We start from the raw sequence: 23,140 nt of genomic DNA on the forward strand, positions 1-23,140 counted from the left end.
CAGCTATGTTCCAGTCTTTATGCCACTGCCAGCTGTGATACTGGACGAGATCATGTTGCAAAAGAAGAGGTGAAGCACAGTAAGAAGAGGATCTGGAATAGATTTCCTTTTTTCCTAGAATACTGAAGAAGAGGTACTGGTTTGTCAGAAACTCATTTGTTCTCTTGATTTGAAACTAACTTTTAAGCAAGGAAATATATCAGCACTTTTGTTTTATACACAGGCTCCAGTTATGTCCAATTATTATAAGCCTCAACTGGTTTTCTCGTGAGTAACAACTAATCTTGGTTCTGTTTTCCTAAGAAGCTTTGATTCAGCACTTTGGGAGCTTCTTTTGTGCACAGAAAGTAGCATTTGGGAACTGCTGGGATGAAAGATCCTGTGTGTTTAACACACTATTAGCTTCAGTCACTAAACCAATAAAGTTCAGTCATAGAACAACAGGTATTAACATGCTGCATGTAATAGTTGGACCCAAAATACCATATTTGGTGCCACATTACAGAATAAAGAATGACCTCACCTTTTTGCTGCTAGAAAGTTTCAGTCCAAACTGGTAAAATAAAAAATTAACAAACCCAGGATTTCTGTTCTCACTTCACTGTTTTACCTTGGCAGGTGCTAGTAATGCTGTCTGAAGTCTAGAGTGGCGTGCAAGTGACCGATAGAAGTACTTCTGGCATCCATCCCACGCAGAAGAAATTTCTGTCAGCAACCTGACAGAGCACACAAGGAAGTCTGATATTAGGAATGCATATAAACACAGTACTGGAACCACCAAGCCAGTTCTTCAACTTAATGAATTTGCTTGCAATTTGTTATTTTGCAAAATCATCTTGTTATTCTTCATGTTTTCCACAACTATTCCAGTCTTAAGAAAACATAAGTCCCAAGGAAATGTAAGCAACAGCAGCAAAACTTCCATCTTTGACTGTTATTTCATATACAATAATGGTATTTTTTTTCATGCAGCTAAATCCAGCTTGATAGGGAAGCCTTTAGTTTGGCCTTGACAAAAGATCCTAAAAATAAACTTACACCTGAATAGGACAGTAGCCAGCATGGCTCATTGACAAAAATCCCTTGCTGATGGAAAAAATAGAGCAATGTCTAAAAGAGTGTCTTTCCTCTAAGGAGTTTGTTCCAGGAATGCCCACTTTGAACTAATTGTGTTTTCTCCCATTAGTCAATGAAAACAAAACAATTAAGTAATCCCTGTAAATAACAGTTCATCTTGAACAACATCTTTAGCAGTCTGCATTCTAATATGATGCTAGCAAGACATCCCAGGCAAACCTGGGTGGTAGAGGATTAACTGAAATCTAATTCACAGTGACAATGAAGCTGAGGATAGAGAGCCGTCGAGGCAATCCAAGGCACAAATACAGGCTGGGCAGTGACTGGCTGGAAAGCAGCCCAGGGGAGAGAGACTTGGGGGTGCTAGTGGACAAGAAGCTCAACAGGAGCTCTCAGTGTGCACTTGCAGCCCGGAAAGCCAATCAGATCCTGGGCTGCATCAAGAGAAGTGTGGCCAGCAGGTCAAGGGAGGTGATTCTCCCCCTCTACTCAGCTCTGCTGAGACCCCACCTGGAGTACTGCCTCTAGTTCTGGAGTCCCTATTACAAGAGGGATATGGAGGTGCTGGAGTGTGTCCAGAGAAGGGCCATGAGGATGATCAGAGGACTGGAGCACCATTCCTATGAGGAGAGACTGAAGGAGTTGGGGCTGTTCAATCTGGAGAAGAGAAGGCTGCGAGGTGACCTAATTGTGGCCTTCCAGTATCTGAAGGGGGCCTACAAGAAGGCTGGGGAGGGACTTGTCAGGCTCTCAGGTAGTGATAGGACTAGGGAGAATGGAATGAAGCTGGAGGTGGGGAAATTCAGGCTGGATGTGAGGAGGAAGTTCTTCACCATGAGAGTGGTGAAGGCCTGGAATGGGTTGTCCAGGGAGGTGGTTGAGGTCCCGTCCTTGGAGGTTTTTAAGCCCAGGCTGGACGAGGCTCTGGCCAGCCTGATCTAGTGTGGGGTGTCCCTGCCCATGGCAGGGGGGTTGGAACTAGATGATCCTTCTGGTCCCTTCCAGCACTGACTGATACTATGATACTATGAAAAGTGCTAAGTTGTACACACCAGGGCAGTACATACAGGATTTTCAAACTGGGAAGTAACTAGAGGGAAGACAAATGAGTATCTAAAATCCTAGGTGAAATGCATGCCAGAAATTCTGTATGCTATAGCTGCAATTCATACAGTCTAAGGGTTAGAAATACTGTGTACATACGTGGCATCCAGTTGGTGTGTACAATTTACCACGCTTAAGGCATTCTGCAAGTCTAGTGGTCGCAGGTAGAGTACTTCATGACAGTCCTTTGAACGGGACCAAGAAAGACCTTTCCGGTATGACAAACCTGGAATGACATTTAAACACACACGCTTTGGTATGGAAAATGCCACTGAGGCAATTGGCATTAGGATACACAAGCAAAAACTTTTTCACTTTGAGGGTGACAAAACACTGGAACAGGCTGCCCAGAGAGGTTGTGGAGTCTCCTTCTCTGGAGATACTCAAAACCTGCCTGGATGTGTTCCTGTGTGACCTGGTCTAAGTGATCCTGCTCTGGCAGGGCGGTTGGACTGGATGATCTTTCAAGGTCCCTTCCAATGCTTAACATTCTGTGATTCTGAGATATAAAATCTTTTGATGTATTTTTCCTAATGCTGACTTGTTATAACAAGTCTTTGAACACAATTTTGGTAATATAAGAACTCATCATAGCTTAGCTGTCTTCAGCTGAACAAGGGTGAAGAACACAGCTGACCTAAAACAAACAAAGAGCTGTGGGTATAAAGAAGGTTGGTGGTGGTGGCCATGAGAAAAAGCAAAGCCATTTTTTCCAAACAGAACAGAGAAGAAGTGTTAAGAGAGACCCTTTTCAATTCTCCTGGTTCCTTTAAGAATGCTGAGTAAGGGACCATCACCTCATTTTAAAGAGATTAAAAGCTTGAGGCATGAGGGAGTTAAAGGTGCCACCTGAAATCAAAGACAGAGCACAGTAAAGAATGAAAATCCTATGTGTTAATTAAATCACAGTATATCATTCCTCCAGATAATGAACTCCCCACTTGTTTCTAAAGGCTGTGCAGTGACTTCTGACTGGAGATGAGTAGACTTCTGCTTCAGAAAAGCTACTGTTTTACATCTAATGGAATGTAGGAAGAACAGAAAGCATTTGAAAGGGCTAACACACCAGGCCAAACAGTCAACAGAAGGAGAGACACTTAAATGCTTCTACAAATTAGTGGCTCATGAACTTTGAGAATGTTTTATTGTGGTAGATTTAGATGTATTGGCAAAAATACTAAAATGCTTAAGAACTTTGTGCTTTCAAATCAGGTACATTTTAAGTCAAGACTCACCTGTTTTAGCAAGGCTTTTAAAGAGATCTGACAAAGCCCGTTGCTTCTGCATCTGAATATGCTTCGCCTCTGATTTCTGCTTCTCCTTCTCTGCTGTCTGATCAACTGTTAAATTTTGCAGTTCAACTACAGAATCAATGATACCACCTGCAGAGAAGCCAGAGGGAAAGGTAAGAGGTGTGACAATCTCACATGCACAAAGCATACATGGAAAGGCAGTGTGGGAAGGGAACTGTCTTTCTACACCTTCTCCTGATTTCTTCCATTTATGTTACTGAGGTCAATCATGGTATGGAAATCACAAGCATACTTAACCTGTGAAGTGGTCAAGATTTTCCACTAGACTTAAGAACGAATTCTTTTCTGTAACTGTGGAACACATTTTCTTCATTTTTTTAGTAAGCTTAGGAAGACGATGCTGAAGAGATTCTGTATCAAATGTGATGCCATCCTGACATTCCTCTGGAAGCACCCTCTGAGACAAAAAGGAAAAAACCAGTCCCATTACACACAAACTCAAAGCTGTCTTATTTATCCATTAAGAGTAAATAGCTGCAAAAACAAGGGCAGGAATTTTACATTCATCCAAAATGCCAAAACACTTTGGCACCAATACCTGAAGACAACACAAAACTGCAACAAGTGAAACCAATAACCCTGTTGATTATCAGTAGCAGGCTTACAAACAAACAAACCACCACCCAAAAAACCCAAACACATTAGATATGCATCAGCTTTCTGCCTCCTCCTTCTACCTTCATGACTGTCAGAGGACAAAAACAGGATCAGCTGTACTCCTGGTCTGAAGAAACAGAATGGAGCCTTAAAAATGGAGAGCAATTGAGCATTTCCCATTCACTCACAAACTCTAATGGGTTACAATAGTCTCCTTGCACCTTGTTAATAAAAACTTAATGGATGAGAACAAGAATTTATTTCAGGAAGAAAAATAGTTGACCTCCTCTCTAAGTTGGACAACTTAAGTTAGAGACACACGTAACTGTGACACTGTGGGGTATGATTTACCATGTCCCAACTAGCCCATGGCAAATGCTTGCAGCAGCTGTCACACATTTGCTGTTAGTTGACAATGCAATTGCCCTATCAGGATTCAAGCTCAAAGTAAGTTTATAGTTAATCAGAACTCACATACACACAAATCCTACAGCCACATGATCCTTTGTCTGGGTCCTTGTTGAGAAATAAAGGGTAATTAACAATTTCAATTCCCAATTCATACTGTTGTGGGGGCTGGTCTCTTCTCCCAGGCAACCAGCACCAGAACAAGAGGACACAGTCTCAAGCTGCACCAGGGGAGGTTTAGGCTGGATGTTAGGAAGAAATTCTTCATAGAAAGAGTGATTGGCCATTGGACAGGGAGGTGGTGGAGTCATCATCCCTGGAAGTGTTTAGGAAGAGACTGGATGGGGTGCTTGGTGCCATGGTTTAGTTGATTAGATGGTGTTGGATGATGGGTTGGACTTGATGATCTTGAAGGTCTCTTCCAACCTGATCTATTCTATTCTATTCACCAATAGGAAAGTAATGCATTGCAACAGATGAAATGCAGCAACTTGGAGATGAAATGCAACTGCTATCATCTCTGTATTAGAGCACAGACACGGTGCCAAATCCATATAGAATGTACTTGTACTTTCATGCTGCATTCCCACCCATCTGCAGTGTTGCATAACACTGAACACAAGTAAGATCAAAAGTTGGTGATATATTCAACAGACCTGACACACAAAATTTCTCTGCATTCATCAGTGAAAAGCAACATATAGATGGGAACAGAGAAAATATCCTTCCCACATTTTGAATAAAGAATACAGTCACCTTGGCAACATCTGTTCTAGTAGATAGGAGTTTTCTTAATGTGTTGTTTAGCCTCTGAACTTTGGTCTCTTTGTTCTCAGATTCTTCCTGTTTTTGCAAGCAGTCCAGCTGCTCTTCCTTACCAACTTCCACCAAAGCAGGCTGACATGGCTCATCCAGAACAGCTTCAAACTTCTTCATGAATTTAAAGAGGGTCCTAATTACCAAAAGAAAGTAAAAATATCACTGGATTTTATCTTCCTCTCAGTGCTAGAAATAAATGTTCCCACTGTGTTATGAGCAGAAGAAACATTCTTGCATTTAATCAACAAATCTAGGTAATTCTAGATTTCCTCCAGAAGCAAAGGTTCCAAACACAGAGCTCTGGGTTACCTGCGTATTTTTTCAACTGATTGTTTGACAGCCCAGAAGCTGACGTCATTCCACTTGGAAATTTTCACAAATTCCTATCAGGAGCACAAACAAAAGTGATTACTTAAAGAAATTCAATGAAGTCTTTGCATATAAAAGATTATCTATCATTAAAACTCATCAGCTGTGATGATTGGTCTTAAAACACAAGACATTTTAGCAAGTGTTAAAATTATTACGTAGGCACCTGAATCCGTTAACATACGTGTTCACACTGAAACTGCTGCAGAGCAAAAGGCTGTGAAATCCAAAGGGGCTTCACTACTGGGTAGAAATCTCCATGGCTAAATGGTACTGACCAAACATTAAAGACTTCAACCAATCCCCCCCCCCACCTCAACAGTAAATTCTTGCCAAACAAAACATGAAGCATAGTCATAGAATCATAGAATGGTCTGGGTTGGAAGGGACCTCCAAAGGTCACCTAGTCCAACCTCCTCTGCAGTCAGCAGAGACATCCTCAACTAGACCAGGTTGCCTACAGCAGGGATTTCAGTGACCCTAGAGCTATCCTGTTTAATATCTTTATTGATGATCTGGATGAGGAGATAGAGTCCACCATTAGTAAGTTTGCAAATGACACCAAGTTGGGGGCAGGAGTTGATGGGTTAGAGGGTAGGAAGGCTCTCCAGAGAGACCCTGACAGGCTGGGCAGATGGGCATACTCCAACAGGATGGCATTTAACCAGTCCAAGTGCCTGGTGCTGCACTTTGGCCACAACAACCCCATGCAGCACTACAGGCTGGGGACAGAGTGGCTGGAGAGCAGCCAGGCAGAAAGGGACCTGAGCTGGTTGACAGCTGGCTGAACATGAGCCAGCAGTGTGCCCAGATGGTCAATGGCATCCTGGTCTGTACCAGGAATAGCGTGGCCAGAAGGAGCAGGGAAGTCATTCTGCCCCTGTATTCAGCACTGGTTAGGTCACACCTTGAGTACTGTGTCCAGTTCCAGGCCCCTCAATTTAGGACATTGAGATACCTGAATGTGTCAGAGAAGAGCAACAAGGCTGGTAAGAGGTCTCAAGCACAAGCCCTGTGAGGAGAGGCTGAGGGAGCTGGGCTTGCTTACCCTGGAGAAGAGGAGGCTCAGGGGAGACCTTATTGCTCTCTACAACTACCTGAAGGGAGGTTGTAGCCAGGTGGGGGTTGGTCTCTTCTCCCAGGCAACCAGCACCAAAACAAGAGGACATAGTCTCAAGCTTTGCCAGGGGAAGTTTAGGCTCGAGGTGAGGGGAAAGTTCTTAGCAGAAAGAGTAAGTGGCCATTGGAATGGGCTGTCCAGGGAGGTGGTGGAGTCGCTGTCCCCAGAGGTGTTCAAAAAAGGATTGGATGTGGCATTTGGGGTCATAGTTTAGTTGTCATGAGGTGTTAGGTATTAGGTAATAGGTTGGACTTGATGATCTCTGAGGTCTTCTCCAACCTGGTTGATTCTGTGATTCTGTGTACAAATGTAAATAATATATGCTTCAATGTCCCTTTGGTTAGATCAATAAATTGTCTGAGTGAAACTTCCTTTTACCTTAAGTTCCTTTTCTATAGGGTGACGAAGTTCAGCAATCCTGGCCTCAACACACTCTGAAAACTGCTTGTAGTAATTGTATAGATTCCACAGGATGCTGCACAGGACGTCTGGAAGGGACAGACAATAACAAACTTCTTTTTAAAACACAGTATTCTTTAGCATCAAGAGAAGAAATGCATGCATCCCCACCTCCTTTATTTTTAATCATGAACCTTAGCAACACCCAAAGATGGGGTAAAGTAACCAGCAGTACTCTCCATGATAATGGGAAAAATAACACAATCATTCAGGTTGGAAAAGACCCTTGGGATCATCAAGTCCAACCATTAACCCTGCCCTAAAAAGTTCACCCCTAAACCATATCCCCAAGCACCAAATCTAATCTTATCTGGGATTGTTTAGCCTGGAGAAGAGGAGGCTCAGGGGTGACCTCATTGCTCTCTACAACTGCCTGAAAGGTGGTTGTAGCCAGGAAGGGGTTGGTCTCTTCTCTCTAGTAACCAGCACCAGAACAAGGGGACACAGTCTCAAGCTGCGCCAGGGGAAGTTTAGGCTCGAGGTGAGGAGAAAGGTCTTCACAGAGAGAGTAATTCATCATTGGAATGTGCTGCCCAGGGAGGTGGTGGAGTCACCATCCCTGGAGGTGTTCAAGATGGGATTGGACGTGGCACTTGGTGCCATGGTCTAGTCATGGTCTGTCATGTGGTGACAGGTTGGACTCGATGATCTTTGAAGTCTCTTCCAACCTTGGTGATACTGTGATACTAAACGACCTTGAAACACATCCAGAGATGATGCCCATAGGCTTGTGTTGTATTTATGAGCTTAGGGATCTGTTTGGGAAGTCCTGAATACCTGATGGTCAGGTTGTTGTAAAGACAACTCAATACTTGCTAACAACCTACCCTTTTCTGCTGCTTGTGGCATCAGCAAGACATGGCAGTGGAAAACCAGCAGGGCTTGAAGTCGTGCATGAAATTCCCCCAGGCTGGATCCTTCGATGAAAGCCTGTAGAGTGCTGACCAGCGTTTTCAGATCCATTTGCTCAGTTTCTAAACATTACACCAGAAATTTAGAAGGGGGAGAAATTAACAAAAAAAAAGCAAACAAAACCCAAACAAACCTTGTGCATGAAAATTGTTTGCTCTCTGTAAACTTGCAACTAAATATCAGGTCTGTATTAAAAAAGGGACAGAGGGGATGCTGGGGAGTAGTCGAATTTGACAATAAGCACAAATCAACAAATACCACACAGGAAAGGAAGGAGAGGGGATGAGAGAGGCAGCAGTGAGATAGTGACTGAGAAGGCCAACCATATGTCCAGTTTCAGAGTACATCAAATATTTACAGAATACTTGCTATTCTCTGTGAATAAAAGGGTTTTTTTGGTCATTGAGACATACTGTAAATTAGTCACTGCCAGTTCCTTAAGTCCTCAAAACCATAGACAGAAGTAGATCCTGCAAAATCTGGTATAATGTCTTTAGAGCAAATTACCTATGGAAGAAGGCAGGCTGTCCACTTGGAGATATAAAATAACCCTAGGTTATGAAGCTCTCCAACTAAGTGCATTAATTAGTCACAACACTGAAAGAACCCTGCCTAATGTTAGAGGATGCTACTTTCCTCTTCATATTTCTGTTGAATTTTGAGGAAGCAAGGGACTGAGAACTGTTTGCTTTCCCTATTTCACATCATGTGAGCACCTGCAGACAGATTTGTTAAGAACATTATGTACCAAAACACTTACTGTTAGAATTCTTTAGGGTTTATACAGGATGTTAAAAGCAGCTCAGCTGGGATATTGATTATGCTTCGTGGAGTTAAAAAAACTGAGGTGCCTTTTCCAGCTGCAGATGGAGGCCTCCTACCCTCCCAATCTATGTGAAATGTTTATATGTGCATGATGTGGTGAGCGCAGTTGTACAGACCTTTTTTCCCCCTCCCCCCAGATGTACAATGTTAGTTCTGAGAGAAAGAGGTGGTTCCAGAAATAAATACTGAGTGAGGTTCTTTCAACATGAAGACTCTATACAGTAATGGAATTTGTTGTAGGGCAAAAGGTACAAGAACTACACCTGAAAGTGCATTCTCAAACTCTGGCATCCTTAGTAATTGCTACAAGTGCATCACATATTCATAGAAGGACAGCACTTACCTTCTGTGTTTGTCTCTGTCTGCTCTTGAACATACTTTTCAATCATCTGATAGATTGAGAACCAGTGCTTGGTGGATTTCTCTGCATGCTGCTTCATAATATTGTCCAAACTTACTGACCAGCAGCTGAAAACAATGAAGAAAGGGACAGGAAGATTAAAAAACAAGGCAAAAATACTGTGGTTTGCTTGGGCTCCAAAACAACACAAACTTTATTCTCTGTTTCTACTAAACTAAGGAAAATTTTACAGGATGGAATATCTGTACATATAGTTAATACATACAATCAGCTCCTGAGCATCACTGCTTTGCCACTGCTATTAAATAAGAGACAAGAAATGCAGGAATTAGGGACAGTAAAACAAAACCAGTTTCTTTTCACAAACTAGAGGCAGACTTGTGGAATTCCAGATTGAAAATGCAGAAGATTTTACTTAGCAGGACAGTAACTTTTAAGGAAAAAATAATGGGTGTTGTTCAATAGACAAAATACTGCAGGCTCAGTAGAATGAAATCCTAGAATGAAAACAGGAGAACACTACAAAAATATCAGGATGTACTGTATTAGTACTGTAGTTAATCTGTTTTGCTTCTGCTCCTCCTGAGGCATATACACACGGTCACCATGAGCTGGACATGCTCATTCTGAGCCAGTACAGCTGCTACTTTGGGATTCTAATCCTCCCACATCATTACTAGGACAGACAGAGAGACACAGAAGTCTGTTCCAGGATTAAGTCAACTCTACATTGGAATATGACTCTGTACAGAAACAGAAGCTTACAGTATCTATGGAAAAGCAGTAGGGAAGGACAGTTCTTACCTCAGCTCCAGTCTGCGCCACTGAATAATCAGTTGTGTGACCAAAGCAAGATGTTTTCTCAAGGACAAAGCCCGACCAGCATTTTCCTCCCAGTCCTAAAAAAAATCAAAAGTAAAAATAAAATTAAAAATTCTGCTTCACACAGAGTCATAAATTAGTCTTTGCATGGCAAGATTCATGCAGTACTCTGGATTACATTCCTGCTCTTTAAATTTGAGAGTATGGAGCAAATTCACTCCCCCAAATCCCGGTAAGTAAACAGGTTTTTTTAATTATGGTACCAATACAAATAAAGAAACATTAGAGTTTCCCCCTAGCTCTTTTCCTACCTGTGCCTTTGCAAGAAGAATTTCCAAGCCATTCAGGAACTTTGAGAGAGGACTAGAGAGTGGAAAACTCTGGATTCTGTCCACCACAACTAACAGCTGCAGAACGAAAAACAAGCATTCAACCTGTAGTAACTGATCTTCAACAGAAGTAGTCATGCAAAGAAATTGATTAGTATTAGCATAACCCATAACATGGATTTTTTATTTTAAACTGCTTCTTCATTTTGGTATAAACTCTTTAGTAGTTCAGTGAAGGCCAGTCCACTTGGGGAAAGGAGCACAAATGACCTAATGCAAACAGTCCTGATCGATTCTCAGTTTTTACATTACTCATAAGAAACAATAACCCGAGGCCCACTCAAGCCCTGTAACTGGTATCACAGAGATGAATTTTAAAGTACTATGAAAAAGTGTTTTTTGAGTAAGGAAAAAACAGAAGCCAAACCAGCAACAAAACTAAAAATATCTGTGAGTTATGGCAGATTGAAGATTGCTTAAAACTGTGATATCAGAGTGGGCAGTGAATGCCACTTAGTACTTTGTAACTAAAATAGAACCACTAATAATACCTAATACCTCTTAAGAAGAAGACATGTGTATATGTCCATATAATTATGTCTACACATACATTTACACACCAAGTGCAATTCAAAATGCTTTGTTTTTAAGAGAAGAAGAGAAGAGAAGAGAAGAGAAGAGAAGAGAAGAGAAGAGAAGAGAAGAGAAGAGAAGAGAAGAGAAGAGAAGAGAAGAGAAGAGAAGAGAAGAGAAGAGAAGAGAAGAGAAGAGAAGAGAAGAGAAGAGAAAAGAGAAGAGAAGAGAATAGAGAAGAGACCAGACCAGACCAGACCAGACCAGACCAGACCAGGTTGGAAAAGACCTCTGAGATCACCAAGTCCAACCTATCACCCAACACCATGCAATCAACTAAACCATGGCAACAAGCACCCCATTCAGTCTCCTCTTAAACACCTCCAGTGATGGTGACCTCCAGCACCTCCCTGGGCAGCCCATTCCAATGGCCAGTCACTCTTTCTGTTTTCACCTGCACAAGTACTGGATGCTCTGGCCATTCCTGCAGTAGCCTGTTTACTTCTTGAACAAAATTATCAAGCACAGGCTGGCACTGTCGGACTTGCTGGATGTTAGGATGCTGGTAGAAGTCGTAAGGGCCATCTTGCTGCAGGGTGAGATCCGAAGTCAGTTCCTCAAAAAAGGTATTGTGAAGAAGAGCACTAACTAGTAGCTGGCTTCCCAGCAGACTATCATTCATTTCAGCACCTAGGAAGCAAAAACAAAAAGAAAGAGAAGACATCACACATGCTATTAATTATTTTTTCAGTTGAATAGATGGAGGACACAGTCTCGAACTGCACCAGGGGAAGTACAGGCTTGAGGTGAGGAGAAAGTTCTTCCCAGAAAGAGTTGTTGGCCATTGGAATGTGCTGCCCAGGGAGGTGGTGGAGTCACCGTCCCTCGAGGTGTTCAAAAAGGGATTGGATGTGGCACTTGGTGCCATGGTTTAGTAGTCATGAGGTCTTGGGTGACAGGTTGGACTTGATGATCTTTGAGGTCTTTTCCAACCTTATTGATTCTATGATTCTATGAAGGGTTTTTTAACTCCCTGTATCAGAAGCCTCAGCATATTATGTATTACAAGGATGTAAGAATATGCCACATAAGCAATGAGATGAGAGGATGGATCAAAAGAAATGTACTTAAAAGGTTTTCTATTTTATCAAGTTTTTATACAAAAAGTAAAACTGACATCCTGAGGGTGGGTTCTGATACTGTCAGAAGACCACAATTGTTCTGTGCATAAATTCACATCAAGGAGATACTGACTACAATATTAGTAGCAAGGGTCTGTGAAAAAGTAATCCAATATAAACACACAACCCCCCCACACACATATATTACACCTCAGGTATGGATACAAAAACTTAAGTTACTGTACAAACAGCAGCCCTTATCTGCTGCTGCTTCTTAACTGCACATATACAGTGCATACACATATTTAGATTAGAACTGAAGCATAGCTCTGCTCTGAGAAGTGATGATCCTGAGGTCTTGGACATTGTTATAACGATTTGCACATTCAATGTGCCAAAATTCAGGGGGGAAAAAAACTCAAACAACAAACAACCCACAACAAAAAAACCCACCCACAAAATAAAAAATCCAACCCCAACAAACACCACCTTAAAAAGTGAAAAATAAAATGACCTTTGGTGGGGTTTTTTATGACCTTAATTAAAAATTTTACTCCTGGGAAATTTCTGCAAGTGCATCACCTCCCACAGGGATTTCACTTAGTATTCACTTGATTCTTAAACTGTGTTGGTCTTATGGGTTAACAAGCAGCATTTTAAACCCACAAATCATAAGCATGAAAGAAATAAAACCACAAAAGAGTAATAATTTAAAAAAAAAAGGATGCATTTCACAACAATTCTGAACATCAGGCAAGTTCTTTGCAAAAAGAAAATGGAACTGTGCATTTTTCCCCACTACAGGTCTGCAATATGATTCATTTGAAACAAATCATTAATTGTTCTCTGAGACTCCCTGAAAGGAGGCTGGAGTGAGGTGGGGGTTGGTCTCTTCTCTCTCCTATCAGGTGATAGAACAAAAGAAAATGGCCTGAAATTGTGCCAGGGGAGATTTTGGTTGGATATTAGGAAAAATTTCTTTCCTACAAGAGTGGTCAGACATTGGAACAGGCTGCCCAGGGAGGTGGTAGAGTCACCATCCCTGGAGGTGTTCAGGAAGTGGGTGGACATGGTGGTGTTGGGTTGAAAGCTGTACTCAGTGATCTCGGACGTTTCTTCCAACAAAATAATACTATGGAAGTTAAATCTGCAGGTCTGAAATACTGCTAGCAATCTTACCAATGAAAGGATAGAACTGTGACACCAGGCATGCACCAGTCTGATAGCAGGAAATAAATGCACTGAAATAATGTTTGGCTTGATGAGAAGGCAGACTCTGTTGATACCAGAGGGATCGAGCAAAGTTTAAGCACAAATGCTGATGAACCATCATTACTGTTTGCATAGAGCTCTTGGACAAGAGGGCACTCTCAACTTCCAGCTGGTCTTCCAATGGATCTTCAGTTTCCATTTTTTCTTCTAGGGTTGGCTGAGCTGTGATATCTTCAAAGTCCTGCAAATCACATGATAATCGAAAGTCAATGATAATTTCTTCCTTAAATGCCTCCCCTTGCTCCCATCTCCCTTTTTGGCAGCAAAATGCTCCTGATTTGGAGCTGGCACTACACAGATACACTGCCTGCCTCACAGTTCAGGTGTCCATCTGAAACAGAACAGAGGGGAACAGGCCAGCTAAGGGCACAACTACAGCTGGCAAGTGTGCAGTACAGTGATCCCTGAGCTGCTGCCAAGTAAGAACCTTTCAAAAAAGTCAGCAGCATTTATAATGATAAACCACCTCAAAGCTGTTTGGCTGCTGGAAGAGCTGATATATTACATCCCAACAATACAAGGTGTGGTCGTTTGAGGCTGTGCCTTTCAGAACAAACACTGCTGGAACACACTGGCTAATGTTTTCGGTACTAGAACCAAAACATTCTGATATTCTAAACGAATTTCATTGGTTGATAAACAAAAATGCAGCTTTAGATTGTGAAGCAGTTGGAATTTTTTTTTCCCTCAGTTCAGTTTGGTTTGGGTGTTGGGGGGAGTTGGAGGTTTCAGCCTGTTCTCCCTGCCTGCTTCTTCTGCGAACTGCTGGAGTTGGCCTTCAGATAAGCAAACACTAATCCTGCATGGGCTTTTGAAGCTTACCAACAACTCTTTTCCTTATAACTTGCCTTTCTCTCTAACCCCTTTTTGGGGAAAAAGGGAGGTAGGGGGGGGAGAGAGGGGGTTCCAAGGAGGGGATCCCTCCCTCGGGGAGGGATTTTTGTTGTGTTATTTCTCTTTGCTGTATATTTCTGTGTATATATTGTAAATACCTGTATATATTGTGTTATATATAACCTGCTTTCCTATATGCTTGTAAATATATAGCTTGCTCTTTCGACTGGGCTAGTTGTGGTTTCTTGCTCTGTGGAGGAGGGAGAGCTAAGCCCTCTCTCAACCTACCACACAAGGATACTTTTCTTACAGATTTCTGTACTGCAAAACATACTTCAAAAGTCATTCAGTAACACAGGTCAGTTGAATTTGAATAGAATCTCACAGCTTCATAAAATCAAGATTAACCTTCTTCACAAATAAGTAATTATATTGTTTACAGTTATGAAGCTTGGGATTATTCACCTGAACCACAGTACAGTTCAAGACCAGAAATTCCAAAACACTTTCTACAAGCAGAAGGTGAAATAAAGTAAAAGCACAGTACTTAATACCCTCCCATCAAAGTTCAGCCCACGTTTTGCTTTTGACTGATGAAAAAGCTTTTTCATCCCTCATCTCATACTTACTGATGGGCAGAGTCCAATATGATGGCATTCAACAAATCCAAGTGCCAGGTGCTGCACTTTGGCCACAGCAACCCCATGCAGAGCTACAGGCTGGGGTCAGAGTGGCTGGAGAGCTGCCAAACAGAGAGGGACCTGGGGGTGCTGATTGACAGCTGCCTAAACATGAGCCAGCAGTGTGCCCAGGTGGCCAAGAAGGCCAATGGCATCCTGGCCTGCATCAAGAATAGTGTGGCCAGCAGGAGCAGGGAAGTCACTGTGCCCCTGTACTCTGCATTGGTTAGGCCACACCTTGAGTCCTGTGTCCAGTTCTGGGCCCCTCAGTTTAGGAAGGACATTGAGACACTTGAACGTGTCCAGAGAAGGGCAACAAGGCTGGGGAGAGGCCTTGAGCACAGCCCTGTGAGGAGAGGCTGAGGGAGCTGGGATTGTTCAGACTGGAGAAGAGGAGGCTCATTGCTCTCTACAACTACCTGAAAGGTGGTTGGAGCCAGGAAGGGGTTGGTCTCTTCTCTCTAGCAACCAGCACCAGAACAAGGGGACACAGTCTCAAGCTGCACCAGGGGAAGTTTAGGCTCGAGGTGAGGAGAAAGTTCTTCACTGACAGAGTCATTTGTCATTGGAATGGGCTGCCCAGGGAGGTGGTGGAGTCACTGTCCATGGAGGTGTTCAAGAGGGGATTGGATGTGGCACTTGGTGCCATGGTCTAGTCATGAGGGCGGTGATAACAGGTTGGACTCGATGATCTTTGAGGTCTCTTCCAACCTTGGTGATACTGTGATACTTACAGCAAATACTTTCAGGAGCTACTTTAGATTTAATTTTTGTGTTTACCAAAGTTACAGTTATGTTACCTTCTCATGAAAAGGAAATCTCCTCCTAAATTCTTCTTCTTCCTCCTCTTCCTCACTCCGTCCTGTCCCATGGCTTTTACTTTTGTATCTGTACAGACTCTGTTGCATGGCCTCCTTCTCTCGGGCATGACGTTCCTGTTCATCCCATTCATTTATAATTGCCTAAGGAAACACAGAGCAGCACACTTTTACCCAAGCTGATCTATCTTGTTTGGCTCTTTCCTACTCTTCAGTATACAACACTGCAAATCAAAGCCACCTTACTGAAAGGAACATCTGTGAGTTTCCCTCTCCACAAGCCACTGAGGAAAAAGCACAGAAAACAGCATGCAGTGGGGCACTTGGCCAAGTTCTAGTATCCTTTTTTAACCACTTTACAAAGAAACTCTCTACAGAGTTTGGGGGTTTTGGTTTGTTTGTTTTTAATAGATAAAATTGTTGATAACCATTGCAGACTGATTTTAAGCCTTGCTGAAAAAAATTAAAGAGCAAATCTACTATTTTAGATTATGTTAAAATTACATTTTGTCAATTCATTGGGAAAAAAAAATAAAAGGTTGAATTTTAAGACCACTACATTGACAATTATCAGAGTAGACTCATACAATGGCTTTGCTTGGAAGACATCTCCAAAGATCATGTAGACCAAACCCCTTCAGAGGGCAGGGATGTTTTCTACTAGATCAGGTTACTTGAAGCCTGGTCCAACATGACCTTCAATAACACTCCCAGGGATGATGCAACCTTTTGCAATGCATCACCATCCTCATTTGTGAAAAATGTCTGCTTTATGTTTAACCTAAGTCTACCTTCTTTCAGTTTCAAGCCATTTTGCCTTGTCCTATCGCTACAAGCCTAAACAGGCTTTAACAGATCCATGTCCTTCTTGCATAGCAGCTGAGTGCAACGCACTGGCATTCAGATTGCATTACCTGACAGAGATGTCTAAAAAGCTGCAGGGATTTCTGGTCCATCTCTCCTCTGGCTAGTACATGACATCGAAGATGTAGCAAAGCATTCACTAGGAGCTGTTCCAGAGTTGGGCAAGGCCGCACTACCGCCTCAGATTCTCCTTCAGAGTGCTTCAGAGAAAACTTTTTAAGCCCATGAAGGACCTCAACTGAATTCACTGAGCATAAAATTTCTGCACGAGCTAAGTAAGTGGGGAAGGCATGGCCAACAGAAGGAAATGAGAGCAAAGAAGTGAGGAGGTTGGTGAAGTCAGCTGGACGCAAAAAACTTCTCAGCGCTGCATAAACTTCAGAAGCCACCAATCGCATGCCGTGCTGCAACTGTAAGATGGCAGCTTGCAGTGGAACCACAGCATCAGGGAATGCAGCATACTCCTCTGCCAGGTGTTTTCTAAACTGATGGTGTGATTGCTGCCAAGATGCTTCTTCATTTAACAGGTTTTGTACTGCCTGAAGTGACTTAGGTCTTTGCCCACGGAGGAACTGTAGAAGGCGACCTAAAAGATCTTGGACTGAAGAAATCCGTGCTATGCTGTTGATGTACTGGTGAGTCTCCTGGTATAAGCAATCATAGGGTGGAGCTGGAGGCCTGAAGGCCTTTTTTCTGGAAAGATTGCTTATTTGGTCCTTCAGTCTTTGCACTCTTTCCTGCAACAGTCTGTTAAGAGATAACACTGACCAGTTGGAACATATTTCATATGAACGTTTTTATACGGTCACAGATTGTTAACATAACAGTTTGATATACAAAAAGATTCATCAGAAATACTCAGCTGGTTTGTGTCAAACAGTAAACAAGGAGGAAAACAAGAAGCTACACCTGTATAGCATGCACATGTACTTCTCTCCTGCTGGCCTGCCTTGCCACTTCAACAAACTGCAATTACTTTTTTGCTTGCTACCCAACAGCTCTGTGAGCATCAAGCAAAAAAGAGTATTACTAGAAGCAACCAATAAAACTCAGCCATTCAGAACTTGCTTTCAATGACTCTTGTTCTCTAAGTAATAGCATAGAACTATTAAGATTCTCTACATGTATAATAATGAAATTGAAAGCTTCCATTAATAGTGGAAAATCATTAATCATAGAATTGTAGAATGGTCTGGGCCTGAAGGGGCCTCCAAAGGTCATCTAGTCTGACCTCCCTGAAGTCAGCAGGGATACACCCCCCACTAGATCAGCTTACCCAGGGCCTTGTCAAGCCTCACCTTGAATATTTCCAGGGAAGGGGCCTCAACCACCTCCCTGGGCAACTTGTTCCAGTGTTCCATCACCCTCATAGTAAAGAGTGTCCTCCTAACATCCAATCTAAATCTGTTCTTCTCCAGCTTAAAGCCATTGCCCCTCATCCTGTCACTGCAGGCCCTTGTAAACAGTCTCTCTCCACCCTTCCTGTAGGCCTCCTTCAGTACTGGAAGGCTGTTACTGGGTTTCCCTGGAGCCTCCTCTTCTTCAGGCTGAACAACCCCAGCTCCCTCAGCCTGTACTTGTAGCAGAGGTGCTCCACCCCCCTGATCATTCTCGTGGAGATTTCTACCCAGTACACAAACTCTACAAGACAGAACTGGCATCTAAAAAGGCCATGAAAAGTTACAGTGATAGATACACATTCCACCTTGTTTCAATTTATTGATAGCATTGTCACAATTTAAAGAAACTGCCTAATTGGCTTTGTTTTCACCTCTGAACATAGCTTTGATTTTACCAAGGTCACTGCTTTAACTGTTGCCTTTACAGCAGTACAAAGTGGGTACAGACAATTCCTTAAGAAAAGCTTCTGTATTTTTCTTTACCACTTCAATAAGCAAATTGATACTTTAAAATCAGCAGTCCTTATTTCTGTAGAAGAGCACAAAAATTATCAAGCTGTGGAGAAAAGCTCTGGAGCCCAAGCATCCAAAGAGGAAATTTCAACTCTAAAACAAAAGAGTTAAGTGTCTGAGATGTTACCTGAGATGGGGATGAATATAGTTGCTGACTGCTGCATCTTCAATACTTTTTCCTGTATGCAGCTGGGATGAGAAATCATTTGTTTTCCATTCACACTCCAGCTGGTATAACTAAAAAGGAAAGAATAAACCATTCTCTATGTTCTGGTGTTGGTAACCAAGTAGGTACATCATCTTATTGTGCATAAGTTTAAAACTCATTACCAGAAATTTACCTAAGAGCACCCATGCCAACCTAATCTGTGTTGACTTCACACATTACAGAGGTAAAAGCCAATTCAGCTCCACACTCACCTCTTCTTCTGTGTACTTGAGCTTGTATTCTCTTTTAACAGCTGGATCAAACCTGGTCTGTGGAAGCCGCACCTGGATCTGCATCAAACCAATATTCACCCAGAGGCTTCCTCGACAAGCTGTCTCCGATAACTCCTTAAGCCCTTCCCCAAAGAACTGCTGCAAGCAAGTAAGCAGGAGAAACAGGAATTCTTTAGGAAGCAACTCCTGATCAGTGATGTTTCTAAGTATCTTGAAAAGGAACTCATATGCAACAGGATCCTTGAGGTAAAGCTTCTCACAGCACTCCAAAAATTCTTCCTGAAGATCCATGGGAACCAGATCTACCAGGGCAGAAAGTAGTTCACTCAGCATTGTTCCTTGTAGTCTAGCATCTGTGTGTCTAGAGGCAAAGGAATGAGGAAAGAATGAGGAAAGTTTACACATGGTAAACATGCTTCTAGAACATGCCTGAATTAAGTAACATATATATAGAATGAAGATCTCAATACCTAAAATCTACTATTGAAGAGACAGCCAAGTTGGTCCACAGTGCTGTGCTTACTTCATGAAGCTGATGTGCCCTCTCCATCCATTCTCCCAGTGTCACATGGGATGATGCCAAAACAGGAAGCCCACTCACATCCCACTGTCTTGTCTTGCTGCTGCTAGTTAGAATTTCAAAGAAGCACTTTGAGAAAACGGCTCGGGTCAAAGTACCTGGGCCCTAAATCAAGAGATTAAGAGTTAGATTGTTCAGATGCAGTTTGCACTGACTCTGCTAGAACTTACAGTACTGATTTAGAAAGCTGTTGTACTATTCAGTTAAATAGTATTCAGAGTAGTAATGTGATTAAGTCAGAAGATACAAACCTTCACAGAAGGGTTCATATGTGACTTAGACAAGTTATTTTCCTCTGCTGCAGGTAGTGGCCTCCAAGTCAACCAGTACTCTGGGTCCGTGGCAAAAGTACTGTTCCAAAAGGATGCTAATGCAGCATTAACCAGCTGAGATGACAGAATAGGCATTTCTTCAAGGGATATCTAAGGAGAAAGAAAAACCTAGAGATGAGGATAATTCACAGGGAGCAAAGAAGAAACAAGCACACACACAAAAACCAAACTCAAGAGAGTATGATACTGCTTTTCAGTGGTGGTAACACATACTTGCATCTCTTCTCAACTAAAAGAGTGCACTTCCTGAGATCTGCACTGCCTCCTGCCCGTGAAATATGCAATGTGTTTAGGAAGCAGAAAGGGATCTGGGGGTACTGGTCGATAGTAGGCTGAACATGAGCCAGCAGTATGCCCAGGTGGCCAAGAAGGCCAATGGCATCCTGGCCTGGATCAGGAATAGTGTGGGCAGCAGGAGCAGGGAAGTCATTGTGCCCCTGTACACTGCACTGGTTAGGCCACACCTTGAGTCCTGTGTCCAGTTCTGGGCCCCTCAGTTTAGGAAAGATGTTGACTTGCTGGACCGTGTCCAGAGAAGGGCAACGAAGCTGGGGAGGGGTTTGCACCACAAGCCCTGTGAAGAGAGGCTGAGGGAGCTGGGGTTGCTTAGCCTGGAGAGGAGGAAGCTCAGGGGAGACCTCATTGCTGTCTACAACTACCTGAAGGGAGGTCGTAGCCAGGTGGGCATTGGTCTCTTCTCCCAGGCAACCAGCACCAGAACAAGAGGACACAGTCCCAAGCTCCACCAGGGGAAGTTTAGGCTGGGTGTTAGAAAGAAATTCTTCACAGAAAGAGTGATTGGCCATTGGAATGTGCTGCCCAGGGAGGTGGTGGAGTCACTGTCCCTGGAGGTGTTTAGGAAGAGACTGGATGGGGTGCTTGGTGCCATGGTTTAGTTGATTACATGGTGTTGGATGATAGGTTGGACTCGATGATCTCTGAGGTCTTTTCCAACCTGGTTAATTCTATTCTATTCTATTCACAATACAGCCTCTAGCCTGCAACTACACAACCTCCTCCACAAGCACAGAACAGGAAAAGTTATCCAATAGTCTGCTCCGAAGCTCTTAAAAGTGAACTTGCTGATTTACTGAGCTTTGTGGGGACAGCCACCACTGCATCACAGATAAATACTAGCCAATCAGAATCTCTCTGGCATGTTATATGCTCTACAGAAAATGCATCACAAAACTCTCCCACTCTAACTGTTCTTCAGATGCACAGAAACAGAGACAAGTATTCTACAGCATAAAATTACTTAGAATGCACAGATACAACCAACTTGGCACCTGCCATTCAATCAGCATTCTGTTTTCCATTAGGTCATGGATGAATTTTACAATAGCACCAATAGTACCATATAAAACTATGTTATTTGAGGCCGTTGGTCTTTATTTATGCTTTAATGTTGTGGGTTAATTATATTTTTTCAAGCCTCACAGTAAACAACTTTTCCTATTAAAATAAGGAACAGTTACTGTTTGGCACAGGTAAGAAAAACAGCATGTCAAAAATCTTACAGAGATATGCTAATTTTGAAGAGTTTGGTGAAAGCTTCTACAAGACTAATTAAAACCTGTTCTTACCTCCTTAAGGTGTAACAAGTGCCACAGAGCAGATAGCTGGTGAGAAGCAGCTGGTGTCAACTTCAGAGAAAAAGCTATAAGCTGAAGCAGATCTGAACATATGCTTAGTTCTTGACTGCAGTTCTTCCTGTAGCAGGTAAAAGAAATGCAACCTAAGTAATGCTTAAGCAGGGCACATGCAGTAAATCATGTGGATAGTACAACAAATTGATAATGGCAGGTGAAGTCACAATGAAGATGCCCTGAAAGGTTAAAATGATGTTTTTAACCCTGGAGAAGAACAAGCACTCAAGGAATACTCAAAAAACTTGCAACCTGCAAATCTGGCAAATTGTGAATACAGCCAAAGGGGAAGAAGTGTAAGCTCCTGTAGCTATAACTTACATGCTCAGCAAAACATTTGGAAATGAACTGCCTTGCAGCTTTACAGTTCTTGTGAAAAATCAGTGATTCTAGAATTTTCACTGTACAAAACATTTTCCACTGAAATCCAAGAATTAAGAGCTCTCTTTTAAACAATAGTGAACCTATCAAAACAGAAATACACTTAGCCCCCTAAACCAACACTAACACTTCTTAAATTAGTGATGTACAACTACAAGTCTCTTCCAACCTGGTCTATTCTGTTCTATTCTAAGACATGTGTGCAGGTTACATAAAAGGAAACACCCACACCAGTGCACTTTCTTCAACACCAGGTCTAACTCAGTCTTTCTGCAGCAGCCCCCAGCAACATGGCAATAATTTCATGTTAATTCCCAATCTGAAGGACTCTTCTGTGTCATTAAAAGGTAAACACAGTATATTTCCAAAAGGAAAATATAATTTACTACCTAAAAGATTTTAGTTTTCCTTCACCTGTTTTACCATATGGGAACAAAAAAAAGGCAATTTCTGGAGTCTGTTTTGTTTACTCCAAGGGCCTTGGCCATCAGCATTCCTATATTTGCATCAATAAAAGTAAGTTAGGGGGAAAAAAAAAGAGCAAGACTTCCTCAATAGAACACTGAGCTACTTGCTTTCTACACTTTTTGTAGTTACCCAAGTGCAATTCTGCATGCAGACAAGGAGTGCACATGCATTTATATTCACAAATACACATAAGCACCTGTGTACCACATATATATATCCATATACACAAGCCATGTATATTAGGGCCATGGTTTAGTGTTGACCCTTAAGTACTGGGTCAAGGGTTGGACTAGAAGATCTCTGAGGTCTCTTCCAACCAGATGTATTCTGTGATACATGCACACATTTACATACAAATGTGAACTACTGAGGTCCCAGCTTTTAGCTGAATCACATGAATGATTTTTCTCCAACCTTCTTCTTACCTTCTTGCACAAGCTTTGGCCACATAATCTGCTGTCAGTTTGTACTGCCAGAGCCCACCTATGTATTCCATCGCAGGCCACAGCTGAACCCGAGTGCGGAGCTGGTTTAACAAGGCAGGGTCTAACTGACTGGAGATGGAATCTTCAGCAAACCTTTCTTCTGAATGACTGTATGTAACTCCTTCTGCTCTCAGATGGGAATGTACAGTTTTCAAAAAAATCTTTAGCTGACCTGTTTGACAGAGTGCAAGAGGCACATAAAAGCATATATTTC

At 42.4% G+C, this 23,140-nt stretch overlaps 1 protein-coding gene across 1 annotated transcript in view; it reads right to left on the bottom strand.

Moving 5' to 3' along the window:
• Positions 1-23,140, bottom strand: part of MDN1 (midasin AAA ATPase 1) — a 116,805-nt gene that overhangs the window by 27,402 nt on the left and 66,263 nt on the right. The window contains exons 58-78 of the mRNA XM_054162495.1: positions 22,867-23,098; positions 21,530-21,656; positions 19,863-20,033; positions 19,502-19,716; positions 19,011-19,392; positions 18,718-18,827; positions 16,728-17,424; positions 15,796-15,957; positions 13,389-13,662; positions 11,543-11,778; positions 10,498-10,593; positions 10,169-10,263; positions 9,347-9,471; positions 8,094-8,240; positions 7,186-7,295; positions 5,628-5,701; positions 5,256-5,451; positions 3,732-3,891; positions 3,417-3,563; positions 2,281-2,407; positions 611-716 (exon numbers count right to left, since the gene is read on the bottom strand). Coding sequence (XP_054018470.1) covers positions 611-716; positions 2,281-2,407; positions 3,417-3,563; positions 3,732-3,891; positions 5,256-5,451; positions 5,628-5,701; positions 7,186-7,295; positions 8,094-8,240; positions 9,347-9,471; positions 10,169-10,263; positions 10,498-10,593; positions 11,543-11,778; positions 13,389-13,662; positions 15,796-15,957; positions 16,728-17,424; positions 18,718-18,827; positions 19,011-19,392; positions 19,502-19,716; positions 19,863-20,033; positions 21,530-21,656; positions 22,867-23,098 — 3,989 coding nt within the window. The remainder of the gene's footprint in view (positions 1-610; positions 717-2,280; positions 2,408-3,416; positions 3,564-3,731; positions 3,892-5,255; positions 5,452-5,627; positions 5,702-7,185; positions 7,296-8,093; positions 8,241-9,346; positions 9,472-10,168; positions 10,264-10,497; positions 10,594-11,542; positions 11,779-13,388; positions 13,663-15,795; positions 15,958-16,727; positions 17,425-18,717; positions 18,828-19,010; positions 19,393-19,501; positions 19,717-19,862; positions 20,034-21,529; positions 21,657-22,866; positions 23,099-23,140) is intronic.

The sequence above is a fragment of the Dryobates pubescens genome, chromosome 6 (genome assembly GCF_014839835.1).
Source record: "Dryobates pubescens isolate bDryPub1 chromosome 6, bDryPub1.pri, whole genome shotgun sequence".
In the NCBI taxonomy this organism is placed as follows: Eukaryota; Metazoa; Chordata; class Aves; order Piciformes; family Picidae; genus Dryobates; species Dryobates pubescens.